Source organism: Apteryx rowi, unplaced genomic scaffold, assembly GCF_003343035.1.
Source record: "Apteryx rowi isolate R43461 unplaced genomic scaffold, aptRow1 scaffold_75, whole genome shotgun sequence".
Lineage (NCBI taxonomy): Eukaryota > Metazoa > Chordata > Aves > Apterygiformes > Apterygidae > Apteryx > Apteryx rowi.
In genome coordinates this window covers 1893380-1906730 of record NW_020451038.1, presented here as the reverse complement: position 1 = coordinate 1906730, position 13351 = coordinate 1893380, and the positions used below count along the sequence as shown (strand labels likewise).

The following is a 13351-nucleotide window of genomic DNA, read 5'->3' as shown; positions in this document are numbered from 1 at the left end:
GTAGGGCTTGCTACAACCATGACTGTCAGTGAGCTAAGCTGTGCATACTGTAAGGGGGGGGAGAAAAGAGGAGATGTGTTTCATTGTGTTGTCCTGAAAACAGGTGGGTCAAGGTCTCCTTGCATGGAAAGGCATTTGTATTTTAGCTGTATAAGCTTGTCTCTGCAAGCTGTGCTTGGAAATGTTGGCAGCTATGATAACATGAGATGAATAATGTGTGAGAGAGGCTGTGGTGTGATGTTTGAGGGTGGACGTACTTTAAGAAGGGAAGGAGGATAGGGTGCTTCCCACTGTACAGTGAGCCTGTCTTTAGCTGTACTTGCTGACAGCGCTCAAGATCTTGATCAAAGCCAAGGTGCCCTTTCAGATTCCAGGAAGAACATCATCTTTTTTCCCTTGGCTTTATGTTTGCCTTAGGTGTCCCTGTTTACTTGCATACACAGGGAGATCTTTGTTCAACTCGCTGTGGTTTTGGAAGGGGAAAAATTCCTGGGACTTCTCCAGAAAAAGTACTAATATAAGAAAGAGAGCCCCTCTGAACATGGAACAGCAGTGACATGAATTAATCCCAAATGTGTGTACTTGTTCAATATGTAGCGGGAGGGTACTATGAGCTAAAACAAGATGTAGCAATGGACAGTGAATTGGATGTGGGTCTGCCTAGAAAAGAGGCCAGAGCAGTTCTGGGCTGTCAACTCAGAGACAAGGAGAAGACTGAAATGCATCTGCACCTGGGGTGATTGTCATGAGCACATAGTCAGAAACATGATCGGTGGTGCCTGAAGGGAATCACTAAAAGGGAAAACAACACTGGTGTTGTGTCCCTGTTGCCCTCATCAGAGCACAAGAATGCCCACCTGGGCTGAGCTCCTTGCTGGTATAATCTGTAGAGTTTAGAATGGATTGAAAGGGCCTTTCCCTGCTGAGAAGCCCTTTGCTTGAGGCATTTTTAAAGCTAGACTAAACAAAGAAATCGCTGTATGCGTGTGGGCCGATGCATTCTCCTGTCTCCGATTTCCAGGTCACATGGATGGTGATCTACAAAAGAATGGGCTAAGTTGGGCTGAGCACAGTGTACCACCATCACTGAGCAGTTACCGTGACTCATGGTTCCCTGGGAGGGAGGAAAGCACGTTCAGTGGGCAGAAGAGCTTTGTAGCTGCTAGGATAAAATCTGGCCTGATGTGGAAAGGCTTCCTGGTTGGAACATGTGGGAAAGAGCTTTCTCACCCAGGTCATCCATCCCACAGGAGGAAGAGCTGTGCATCATCACCGCAAGCTGTGTTATGGACCCGGGCACAGCAGTCTGAAGACAGGCTGCTTTCCACAGGGATGGTCGAAGTGAAGTCCTCCAGCTCTTCCTCATCAACCCACTCTGATAACTTCCTGAGGATTGGAAGTAGCCCACTGGAGGTGCCCAAATCCAGGTGAGATGGGATGGAGTAGAGCATTTCTCAGCAAAACTAGTGTCTGACAAAGGGAGAGCTGGCTGCATTTTTGTAGCTCTGAGGAGCCTGGAACACACAGGTTTGTAGAACTTGAGGCCAGGAGGACTGTTCCTCTCTAGCCTGACCTTATGTGTAGTGCTGGCCACTAAACACAGAAGTTCTGCCTCAGCTCATTTAGAGGAGAGGGGATCTGTGCTGATAACAGCCTGGTGTTGGTTCTGCCTGTCCTCAGTGCATGCCTCAACTCTGCGGGGTCTGGCATCTCTGCGTCCTGCATGCCCAGGTCGTGCAGCACTGTCTCTGTCAAATGCATCCACAGGGATATGAAATGGTTAAGGGCTGTGTGGGAGGCAAATCATCTCAAGCCAAGCAGACCCCACTCTGCATCTATTCCTGTCTCCCTTTCCATCTGCTAACCTTCCTGACACCGCAGGGTGGAAAACTCCAGGTGCCGGTGGCAAGTAAAGGTAGAATCCGCTGGGAGCAGGCTGTGAGTGTTGCGACAGCACAAAGGATTTCGGCTGGGAGGCGGTGCGTTCCCGCTGTGCAGCCGGGAAATGGGGAGCCTGGACCTCAGCCTAATCTCATGCCATAACAAAGGACATTCTGGCACCCTTCCAAAATCTGGTGCTGTGGTAGGGCAAAGTAGAGCAATGAGCTGGGCTAGGGGAAGAAAGAACAGAGCCCGTGGAGCAAGTGCCATGTGTTTAGGCTGACAGGGGATAAGAGACTCTTATCTAAGAGGTTGCTGTTAACAGCATCAAGCACTTGTGTGGTCTCTGCAGGTTTTCTGTTGAGTCTTTTTCTAGCAATTCGCATCAGAACAGCCACCAGCCAAACATTTATTACTCTCTTATCACATGCAAAATAAAATGACAAACAAGTAAATCATTGAAAATTTATAGGATTTTCTTACCAAATTTCTTGATTCCAGAGAAAAATCGCTGTCTGACAGTCTTCAGAAACGGTGTTAGCTGTTCTCCCTGAAGAAAGAGATCAATAGGATGTTTTTGAGTTGTTCCTAGGGCTCACCTCTATGTTCTCTGTAAGATGAAATGAGTCTCCCAAGAAGAGAACAAAATACCGAGAGAGTGCAGCTTGTCTTGGAGGCTGCTTTTGTTCAGAACATTAATGCCGCTAATGTAAGCCCTGTGTGTGGTCTCATGCCGTCCCAAAACCTGACAGAGTGTTCAGTTCAGTGCTGGGCTGCATAAACTGCCTGGTAGCGAGCTTGCAGCAGTGCTGTGGCAGAAGCTGTTTATAATGCGTCAGCCGGACTCCACTCTGTGAGAGCAAAGAAGAGAAGTAGAACAGGCAGAAAAGCACCACTGGAACAGGGGGCGGGGGGCTTGCGTTCCAGGGGCTCAGCACTGGTGAAGCCAGCACTTACCTGTCCTCTGGCTGTGGCATCTTTTCAGGTTTAGATGATTAGTGCCCACTGATACCAGGCATTTGGAACCTGGGTGCCCAGGGTTTGAGGCAGCAGGCAACCATGGCAGGGAAGCTTGTTACTTCCAGGCCACTGTCCTTGAGGCTGGCCTTTCCTTGCACCCAGTAAAATAACCTCTGAGAAGGAGTTGCAGTCTTATGCCGTTATTGTAAGAGGTAAATGTTCTGTGTATTCCACTATGAACGTTTCTTCCTGACCCTTACGCTAGTGTCTGGCATGGCATAAAGCCTTTATAACCCTTCAGCATACAGCAAAGTCACCCTGGTCTATCTTCAATCCCTGTTGACGTTTACAAATGAGGCACTGTGAAGGGCTGAGCTGGAAAAAGGTGCTTAAGGTGGGAATAGGGGATAAAAAGGAACCTCCTTGCAAGGCTTGAAATGAAGAGGACAGGAGAAGGAAATCAGTTGTGAAGCCAAAGTGGTAAAGTCAACTGTATGCAAAGATGGCTGATCTGCCGTGTTGATACTGGGTGGAGATTATGTGCAAACTTGTATGCTTGCTTCTCTGGTGTCACCTGGGTATCCTCTACTCCTCTCTGTGTGCAAGCTAGAGGAAATAAGCCTGGAGACCCTGCAGGGAGTGGGTGGAATTGTCAAGGCAACGGCTGAACTGAGCTGCTTTTTCGAACCAAGTCTTCTGGCATGTTTATGCTCCTTTGCCTCATAGTCCCCTGCTAGATCGGCCAGACTCTGGTCTGTGCCCTGCCTGCTTTCCCTGGGATAACACTGGTAACAGTTGTGCTAGCTGAGGACTTGGAGCAATGCGTTGCCTTGTCAATGCTGACATGGCTTGCACCTTTTGAGGTCTGAACATGATATGTTTTATCTCCAGAGAGGGAGGGGTTATGTCATGCCACTTGGCTTTGGTCTCCCTGTTCAGACAGTCTGAATCTGCCTGGTGAACTCCATGCAGGTAATGGATATCACAGTATCTTCAGCCACTGTTCTCCATCCTGGAGGGAGGAAGGGGGTCCCATTTGGGGGAGGGAGAAGGGGTGCATCTGTGGTGGAAGGAAGGAATAGGTTCTCTTCTTTCACCCCCTGAGAAATGGTGGGACAAGGATGGAGGCTGGTGCACAGAGACTAATGATACCAAAAATACCTTCATCTTGACGGTGCTGTTGCAAGTTAACACCCAAGGCTCTTAAGATGAAGAAACTACTGTACTTGACTTTCTAACCCTCTAGTTGTGTGGCCATAGCAACAAAACACTTAACCACTGCAGCAGCAGTAGAAGAAAAATGGTTGCTTGTAAAATGCCAGCAGGCAGCCTTCGGGCAGTTCACGTGAACTGTCCAGTCCATGTGCTGGCAGGCAGGTGAGCTCAGGAGTGACTGGGAAAGCAAGCTGGTTCAGGTGAGCAGAGCCTGGGCAGACTCCTGGGAGGAGTAACTGGGATGTCCTAAAGGAAGGAGTTGCAAATGCCGAGTCAGGCAGTGTAAGCCAAGCCCCTTTCCTGTGCGGACCATGACAGTGGTCTGCTGCTGCCTTCACCTCACCAGCTGGCTCTTCCAAGTCCTGCTCTGATCCAGGGGTCCTGGGTACCTGTAAGTGCCTGGATCATTCTTATCAGACAAAGCATTCAAAAGCAAATTCAAATGCCGCATTCTCAATAGACAGTCTTTCTAGCTCATCCCAATGCAAGGGTAGCATCATGTCTGAGCACAAGCATATGTGAAGATACTGCATACATTATTTGCACAGTAGGACAAGGTGCTTTTTCTACAAACTGAGAGCTCTAAGTACAGCAGACAGCATGCATTGGCTGTAACTCGCTGCATGGGAGTGGGTAGTGACCTGCAAATAATGTCCTGTGTTTGCATTTGACACTGATGGTCTGTGTCCCATGACACTGCAGAAAAACCCTGTATCTGTGTCAGGGATTTAGTGTGTGTGCGCACACATAACTGATGTGGATTAGCAGCTGGATAATCTTTGCTTGAGTGTGCTTATGCTAAGTCAATTAAATAAAACCCAAAGTACTGTGGTCTGAAGAGTCAAGATCTACAGGAGTTAAATCGTGGAGGATCTGCTTTGGCCACCAGTCACAGAGAACTTCCTCACTTAAAGGGCTGCAGATGGTTCAGATGTGGTTCTGGAGAGAGTGCAGTGAATGCAAAGAGGGACTGAGAAACTGCTGTCCCTTGGCTTTGGGGTGTTTGGTTGACAGTGGTAAGACTGTGCACGCAGTACGTGTCTTGCTCCGTATATCCACCTGGCTTGGAAGGCGGATCTGCCATGTGACAGCAGTGAGCCTGCTGTAGTGACCGCAGCAGGAAAGGAATTGTTCACAGGAAAGTTTTCTGGAACTATTGCACTGATTATGCCACCACACGGGCTTGCCAGCACTCTGGTTGGCACGTGGCTGTACTGCAAGCAAGAACGGTTGTGCTCACGGAGGACTGTGGCCTGCCCAGGCTGTTACGGCATTGACCCTGTGTGTAGATAGCTGACTGGGCTTCAGCCAGGGCTGCCAGTACAGCTCGCTGCCAAGTGTTCCTTGCCAATTGTTCCCACGCAAAGGTGGGAAGGACTGCCCTCCTCGCCAGGTTGCCGCAGTCTGTCTGTGCGTACAGTACCTCCAAATCTGAGCCTCCCTTCTAGCATCCAGTTCTTCTAATTTTAATAGCTGCGCTAATAGTTAATGCTTGAATTTGAGGCACGGAATATGTGCTGGCAAATGAGCCGCTTCCCAAGTAGTCCTAGGTATGTGGGAATACAGGAGGCGAGGGAGGGCAGAACAGGGCAAGGTGTGAGCCTAGCTGTTGGGCACTTGGCAGCTGACTCACGTATTAAGAAGTGGAAGGATCCCCGATTGCTGCTCTCCCTCCCGTATTGGCTCTCCTCTGGTAAGCGGGTGTCCRTGTGCTCTGAAATGCTCTGTTCTGTGCAGCATGTTGCATGGGAAGCACTGACCTAATTAAAAGGAACCATTTCAGGCTAGGAGTTGCCAGTTTATGGCCTGCTAATGGTCCTTCCTTGTGTGAAGGAACAGCTTGCGGCTCATCTCTGTTTTGCTAATCTAATTTTGTTAATTTTGCACTTTTGAGGGAGTCTCTTCCCACTCGTGGATCTGAAGAGGTGGGTGTTTGAAGCTTGCTTTCATTCTGTCTTTCCGTTTGCCATTAAATGTCTTTGGCAGATGCACTGATTTGAAGACTTGCTATATCTTTTCTCTCCTAACAACCATGTCAGTTTTGCTGTAGCAGTCCAGCTGCTTCCCAAGACCCTCTGCACTGCCCTCACAACTAGCCAGCCTCTGGCACGGCTGTACTGTGATGCAAAGCTGTTCTTAGGGGCTTGGAGACTGGTCCTGGTGTCACAGCATCCACAACTTCCTCTGGAGCCTCACTGAAGCTTTTCTCTTGGGCCTCTGCAGCAAGACTTTACTAGGAGCCTTCAGGGGTTACAGATAGAAGTAACAGGAAAATTTTCACCTCTAGCATTGGCTGGACTGCACTGGGTTGCAGTCAACTTGGAGATTTAATCTTGTTCTCAAGCCCAAACTTAGCTTTTAAGAAGCTCTACTGCTGCTGAGCAAGACCCTTGCTGGAGTCCCAACTCCGTGGCCTCTCTCTGACTGCCAGTAGCACAAGATTTCCCATCGTGCCCTCCCTGCCTGCTTGACCCAGCCTTGGTGCTTGCTGTCTCTAGAGGCTAAGATGTGCTTGTTGGTTGTGACACTTCCTCAGGAGCCTCCCTTGAGAAAGTGTCGGAGTTAGAGGGGAAGACTGCCACAGTGTCTTTGTTCTGCTGGCTGCGCTTAGGTATCTAAACCAGGAGAAGGATGGCCTGGACTCGTTGCAGAGTTGGTCAGTTTAGTCACTTAGGTAGCAAGAGTTTATTCTGCAGCCTGAAGGTGAGAGGCAAAATTGACTGCCTTAAACTCCTAGACTCCTGTGCTATTAGGTTAGATGTAATTTGACTAATTCTTAGCTGCCTGGACCAGCCTGAAGGAGAGGATAGAGCAGTGCATGCCGTGTGGCAGTTCTGCACTGATGGATTTGGTCAAGCAATCTCTTGAGCCTGTGCTTTGGGTTGGGGTTCCCTGTTGTTCTCAGGGTGGATTAGAGATGGGGAGCCTGGGAACATTGCCTTTCCTTCAGGGCCAGACATGGAGCAACGGCAGCCAAGCAAAGTGCTTTTTTTGTTGTCCCTGGTGCCCTGGATCATGTCTTGCTCCTCTGCTTGCCGTGTTGTCAGTCTGTGCAGGCTGCTGATATTACGCTCTCCTTCACAAGTCCTGCAGAGCTCTGTTCAGTTCTCTTCATTTTCACTGCTGTAGCCCAAGTCCTCCTTGGCCTGTCTCTGCCATTCCAGACTCACCCTCTTCAAAACCTTTATTTCTGCTTTGCCCCAACCTAGCGCTCTGTTCTACAACTTGTGTCTTCTCTGACAGCGACATGTCCCCATCTGCATCCCTTCTGCACAAGCCCGTTGCCTACAGACCTTTTGACTGCTTTAGCTCAAATTCTTGTTACCTCACATGTAACTAAGGTACTGTCATTTTTCCTGTCTGGCTCTGCTGTACTCTCAGGGACGTGACATCCTCTTCTTCCCTCTGCTTGCTGTACCCAAATGACGTTCCTCTAGTCGTTGTATGCTTCTGCTTGGTTTCCTGCACTGTTTCCACTGTGTTTCCAGGATGGCTCTGTGCTCTGGGCCAAAATGCTCTGCCTGGTCTCCTCCTTCATGCAGATTTCCTCTGCTTTATGTCCCAGATGCAGCAGGGAAAGGGGTAGATGTCACTAAACTGCTGTTCCGTTTCTTTTACGAATTCCCTGTGTATCCCAAGAAAGGTCATTCCTGTCTGATCTCTAGAAGGTCTTTCTAACAATATGTGCTTCAGTCCCACTTTCGAGATAGGAAATGCCTGTCTGAGTTTTTACTGCAGTGTTATATGCTCTAGAAAATCCATCTTTTTGCAAGAAGGGGTTCTCCTTAGTAATGCTTAACACTCGCAGTGCCTTTCTGAACCTCACTCTTCAGTTCATCTAGCAGGCACAGAACAAGAGCTATGCAGGGCAGATGAAGCTCTGCTCTTCCCATTTTCTGCTTTGATGCCCTTCCAGAGCCTGAACTTCTGGACGGTGGTGTTACCTGCAAACTGCAGCTGCAGGAGCAGCAGGACCACAATGGAAAACTAATATATAATAAGCTCTCTGATTTCCCATTCTCCAGTTGTACATCCAGCGCAGGACCGTGTTTCAGACTTCTCAAATTTGGACATATTGATTAGACTAAAGTGGCAGGCTTGGGTTTAGATCTAGACTGCGAGTAGATTTCCCCTGGCTGCCCATCCCAGTCTTGCTGAGGTCCTTATTGCTGTGGGAAATCCTGTATTTCTTGCTGCTCTCCTGGTCTCTTGGGGAGCAGCTGCAGTGCGCCACTGCTATTCTTAGCTGTGAAGACAGCATGCAAGTACCTGGCCCAGCAGAGCTGGAGCTAGTGCACTGCTTTCTGCCCAGCAGATCTCAGATAAATTATCCAGAAGATCTGGATAGTGTGTAACTGAGTAGCTCAGCCACAGGCTGTGCTTCCAGCTACGTACACTTTGCTGTGCAGCAGGGTACAATAATTACTTGCTCCCTGGGCACCCAAGAGCTCTGGGTTTATCTCAGGTGATCATGCCCTGTCCTCTGGGATTTTTGAGGGACTCCTCAGATTCACACATCCGATTTACTGCTGCTTCCTTTCCTGCTGGGAGGCTGCCTGCGTCGAACAACTGTCCTTCCCTAAGCTTTTTTCCTGTCCTAAAGATGTTTTACCACCTGGCTTCTGACACAGTCCATTCTTCTAATGCAGGAATACAAAAGTCTGCCGATGCTGTGGTGGGTGGGTGCCCTGGGGACATCTGGAGCAGTGACTTGCTCCATTCAGAACTGCTGTTAATGTCTCAGGAGTGATCTGCTTTCTAATGGCTGCAGGACCAAGGATCTCTAAATCTTCTCCACTACCAACCAAGTCACTACCTTGATTCTCCGTCAGACCTTGCCATTGCACTGCTATGTGCTAAGAGCTGAAACAGGCGACTGGCAGATGCCCCTCATACAGCGCTGCATCCACATTTGTGAGGGATTTGGGGCAGGACGTGCTGTTGCATCTTGCTAATGGGTTTCACAGTTCTGCATGGCCATCTGCTTCTTGCTAGCTTTGTCCTGTCCAGCTCACGGTGGACTTTCTGCTTCATCAGCCCCAGCCAGCTTGGCTTTCCCCTCCCTTTCAAAGGAAAGGTTTGGCTTGGGGCCGAGCCAGAACTGCATGTTGCACCCCGGTCCCAGAGCGTCGAAGCTGCTGGCACAGATGCTGCTGGCAGTCAGCCCGGCGTGTCCCTGGCACCAGAGTTAGYGAAAGGCATGTGGCTGAATGACCTGACTGATTGCACCGTCTCCCTCTCTCTCTGCCCCAGATCGGCGGACCATTCTCTGCCCGGATCTTCCGTTTCCACAGACTTTGGCAGCTGGCAGATGGTGACAGGGTGTGGCAGTATTCGGGAGCAGGCAATCCTGAGCGCAGACGCCTCTCTCCCTTGCAGCTTCCCGGATGAGTTCCCTAGCACTTGCCTGTAAGTGTCTCAAACGCAGGATCTCTCCTTGCGTCTCGCAGCTGGCTGTGAGCACTGGAACTTTGGCACTTCTGGAGACACCTGGGAGCCCATAACAAGCTGTCCCATCTTCCTCACCTTGATGTTTTCCACCCACAAATGCTGTCACTGAGTGCTCTTTGGTTACACTGAGCTCTGAAAGAAACCAACATTTTCTCTGCCTAATGATGGGGGGATGCTTTGCTTTCTGTAGGAAAGGGTCTTTCTCTCTCCTCCCTGAAGACACTGAATTTGGGCATAACTTACTGAATTTGGGGGTGCATACTTGCCAGGACAAGACTTCCTTAGCCAGGCTCTCTTGCTTTTGGATCTTGCTCATCTCCATCTCCCTGCTGGGTTCAGATCTGTGCTGCAGTAAGAGGGAGGCTGTCATTCTGTCACCCCTGAGTTTGTCTGACTGCAGCATCCTTTGCAGCTGCTGTGTCTGGGCAGTGCAGAGCAGCACAGACCCTGCATCCTGCTGCGTGTTGCAGGGGTTGCTGTGCAAAATGGCTGGGAGGCAAATGTTCCTTCCCAAATAGAAAGTCACCTCTGTGGAAACTTGAAAGACAGGAGATGCGCTTCAATTGCAGTTAGAGGAGAACCTTGGCTTGTGCCTCCAAGCTGCAAACTTTCAGTCAAGAAGCTGTGAAATGGCAGATTGGGTGCTGCCGCTAGCTAACTGTTCTTGAGATGTGCTGCTGAATGTTTGCAATCCCTTTACCGAGATCCGAGTATGTGCTTTGGAGGCAGAGGGCAGGAGACGCGAAAACAAATACCTCCTGTGAAACAAGCTAGCCGGCCTGGCTCGACTTCTCATGTGGCTGTTTGCTGTCCCGCTGAGCAGAACCAGAGCAGTCGCTCCCACGTTATGGTGAAGTTACGAGACCCATGAATTAACAGATAGAAGAATCATGAGGAACGTCTGATGTGGCCTTGCTGGGAGCTCCTGAAAACACAACACCCATCTTTCATGAGAACATGCCACACTCTTCTTGCAGTTGTTTGGAGATGTTGAGGGAGCAGAACGGGAAGCACGCTGAGAAGGGGGACCAAAGAACAGATGTCTGAAGTAGTGACCACTTTACCATCCCCTGAAGCTTGCTGTGCTGATGGCCACTGAGAGCCAGGGCGTCCACTGCTGCACTTCTTGGATTTCAATCTAATGTCAGAGTAGGGAAATCAGTAGAGAGAAATGTGATTTAAAGTGGAGCTAGTGTACTCTGATAACATTGAATCCRGATTGGGGATTTAGCAAAGAAAGAGCTGTTGTGACTTACCAGTCACATCTGGGATCCCTCTGACTGTGCCAGATGTAGGCTCTTGCGATTTGGAGTCTAGCTGCTTGGGACAGGCAGGTTCAAAGGGAGGTTCTGCTCTCCTTTGGGTGCAGAGCAGATGCTAAGAATGCTTTGCCCTAAACAGGCCTTCACTGAAACTGTGTGGTCCTATGCTCTTGGGCTGGGGACTGCTCGATTGTAGGTGCTGGGACCAGGCTGATGTTTTGAAAATGCCTCCGAGATGAAGAGTTACTGAGGATATCGCTTTGAGCCTGTCCCAGGGCTTGGATTCTCTCTGCTGCGCATCAGCTGTTTTCTTAGGAGCCCACAATGGTTTTTATCCCAATTTGTTGCAGCCCAGAACAGTATGAGCTCTTGGAAATTAAATTCTGTTTAGGTTCCCACTTTACATCTCATGAATTGGCGGTGGTTTGCAATGAAGGTATGCTTTTCACACCCTACTTCCTTGTGCTCGTGTGGGGCTTGTCAGGATTTACTCAGAACTGCGGCTTTGACAGTCTCATCTCATCCTGTACCCCTAGTTGAAGACTGGAGCATGCAGGCTCTGGGATTCGTAGCAGGGCAGAGAGCCCTTGATTTAGCAAAGAAGCACAAGCACAACCTGCTTTGCTGTTTGAACTGTTCACTGAAGTGGTGCAGTTGGTTTGCAGGGCTTCTCTGTGGTACCTGGCAGTGGTTTGCTGCTTGAATCTGCACCCTTGAGTGCACGTTCCTTAAGTATCTTAAGTTCTTCAACTTACCTCAAGTAAAGTAAACCTAAGAGTCTACATAAAGAACCCACACTGTAAAGAGAGAGGTGTGAAAGCCAAAAGATGCMAGACCTAAGCCTGGTATGCACCCTAACTTACCTCTCTGCATGTGACATTTAAGATTATTGAACTCTGGGTGCAAGTAAGTCCAGCTTTAGTATAGCCTGTTTCTTAACGTTAGCAGGTCTGTGAGTTCCACGTTCTATTAAGGTTGTCAAAAAACATCTTTTTATGTGTTTTGATATGTTGCCTTTTTACTTTGCCCTCTGGCTTCTCTTCATTATCAGACACTGTAAACAGCGGCCCGGTTGGCTGCCTCAGCATCGCTTGCTGTTTATAGGCTTCCCACCATATCCTCTTGCTGCTGTTTCCGGACTGAAGCTGTTGGCTGTGGGTGGTTAACACTTCCATTCAAATTAGCTGCGCCAATTTATAGCCAGCCCAGGCACTGGAGAGATTAAAGAGAATACTTTATGGGAAGGTTTGCACTGTGCCCTTGGAGTGACCTTTGAGGAATGTCTTACGCTCTCTGGGAGCCGCTGACATGTTATGGAGACACACAGCAAGGACTGGTTCAGGCCCGAGCACTCGGAGCAGATGCCTTTGAACCGTAGTCTTGCTTTCTGCCACGCTGTCATCTGAAATATCGCCTTCTCTCCTCTCTCTTCCCCCACCCCTAACCAGGTGCATAGATCAGATGGAGAGGAGAGCAGGTCCTTGGGGAAGCCATGCCCTACTCTGCGTGCAGCACTCCTGCTTGCACAGAGCAGCCTTGCCGTGGAACAGAAGTAAAACGTCACCTGGCTCTCCTCTTTCCATGGCTGGAGCTCCTTGGGGCTTTTGTCACCTTGTCTGCCTCCTCTCACTTAGCCAGGCCCGTCCCCAGGTCCCCAAAGGTGTCTGTGCTAGCCCAAGGCTGTGCAAGGTGGAGAGGCTGTGGGCAGGGGGGTGCTGGAAGCAAGGGAGGATTGCAAAGAGGTTGGGAGCAACTGTCCAGACAACACACATGTGGCCAGACTCCATCTGGAATCACTGTGCAAAAGGGGGAGAGCTGGCACAGGGGGCTGACGTCAACCAGAGCAGGCTTGGCGAAAGCACCGCTTTCTATAGGAACCACATCCTGCTAAGGATCATGGTAGGAGGAGAAATGGGTGGTGTTGAAGGAGGAGATCCAGGAGCGGGAGGCAAAGGCAGCGGCAGCAGGCGCTGCAGCCTGGGTGTTGGGGGGCTGGCACTGCCTCTGGGTGGGCAGGGGCTTGCTGCTGGAGCTGGCTTTGGGTGCTGCTGCCCTGTGCTGGCGCAGAGACCAGGCCCTTGCCCCTCTGTGCGCCCTCCGGCCCCGGGGAGGGAGCAAGAGCTGGGGCTGGAAGAGGGGAGGCCGCTGCYGTGACCGGAGTTGCTGACCTTCACCTTCTGTCTCCTAGGCTGGTGACGGCGAGCGACCGCGAGTCCCGCCTGGAGGAAGTGCGCTCTGCCTTTCTGGCCAGCTACAGCCGAACCATCGGCCTGAAGGCCGTGCCCCCCAGCCCCTCGGGCGCCATCGGCGGCCTCCTYGAGCAGTTCGTGCGGGGCGTGGGACTGAGAGGCAGCAGCACGCTCTGAGCGCGACCCTCCCGGACCGGCAGACGGACAACCGGGGCCCGGCAGGTCCCCGCGGCCGAGCCGGGGCTCCAGTCCCTGCGCGGCTCCGGCGCCTGCGGCCTTCTGCGCTGGGCGCCCGGCCGCGGCCGCCCGTGCCCGGGGCCAGCGGCTCCGACAGATCCGTGCAGTAAAGACCTGTGTGCTGTCCCCGCTGCCTGCCTCGTGCTTGGGCTGCGG

The 13351-nt window shown here is 50.8% G+C and overlaps 1 protein-coding gene across 5 annotated transcripts in view; it reads left to right on the top strand.

The window, feature by feature from the left end:
- Positions 1–13306, top strand: part of MTMR14 (myotubularin related protein 14) — a 33221-nt gene extending 19915 nt beyond the window's left edge. For 3 of the 5 annotated variants that reach the window (XM_026088006.1, XM_026088007.1, XM_026088010.1), the window contains 3 exons: positions 1251–1427; positions 9310–9465; positions 12958–13306. In XM_026088006.1, the coding sequence (XP_025943791.1) occupies positions 1251–1427; positions 9310–9465; positions 12958–13135 (511 nt within the window). In that variant the 3' untranslated portion in view covers positions 13136–13306. The remainder of the gene's footprint in view (positions 1–1250; positions 1428–9309; positions 9466–12957) is intronic. The other 2 variants (XM_026088008.1, XM_026088009.1) reach the window with 2 other exon arrangements.
- The last annotated feature ends 45 nt before the right edge of the window (positions 13307–13351 follow it).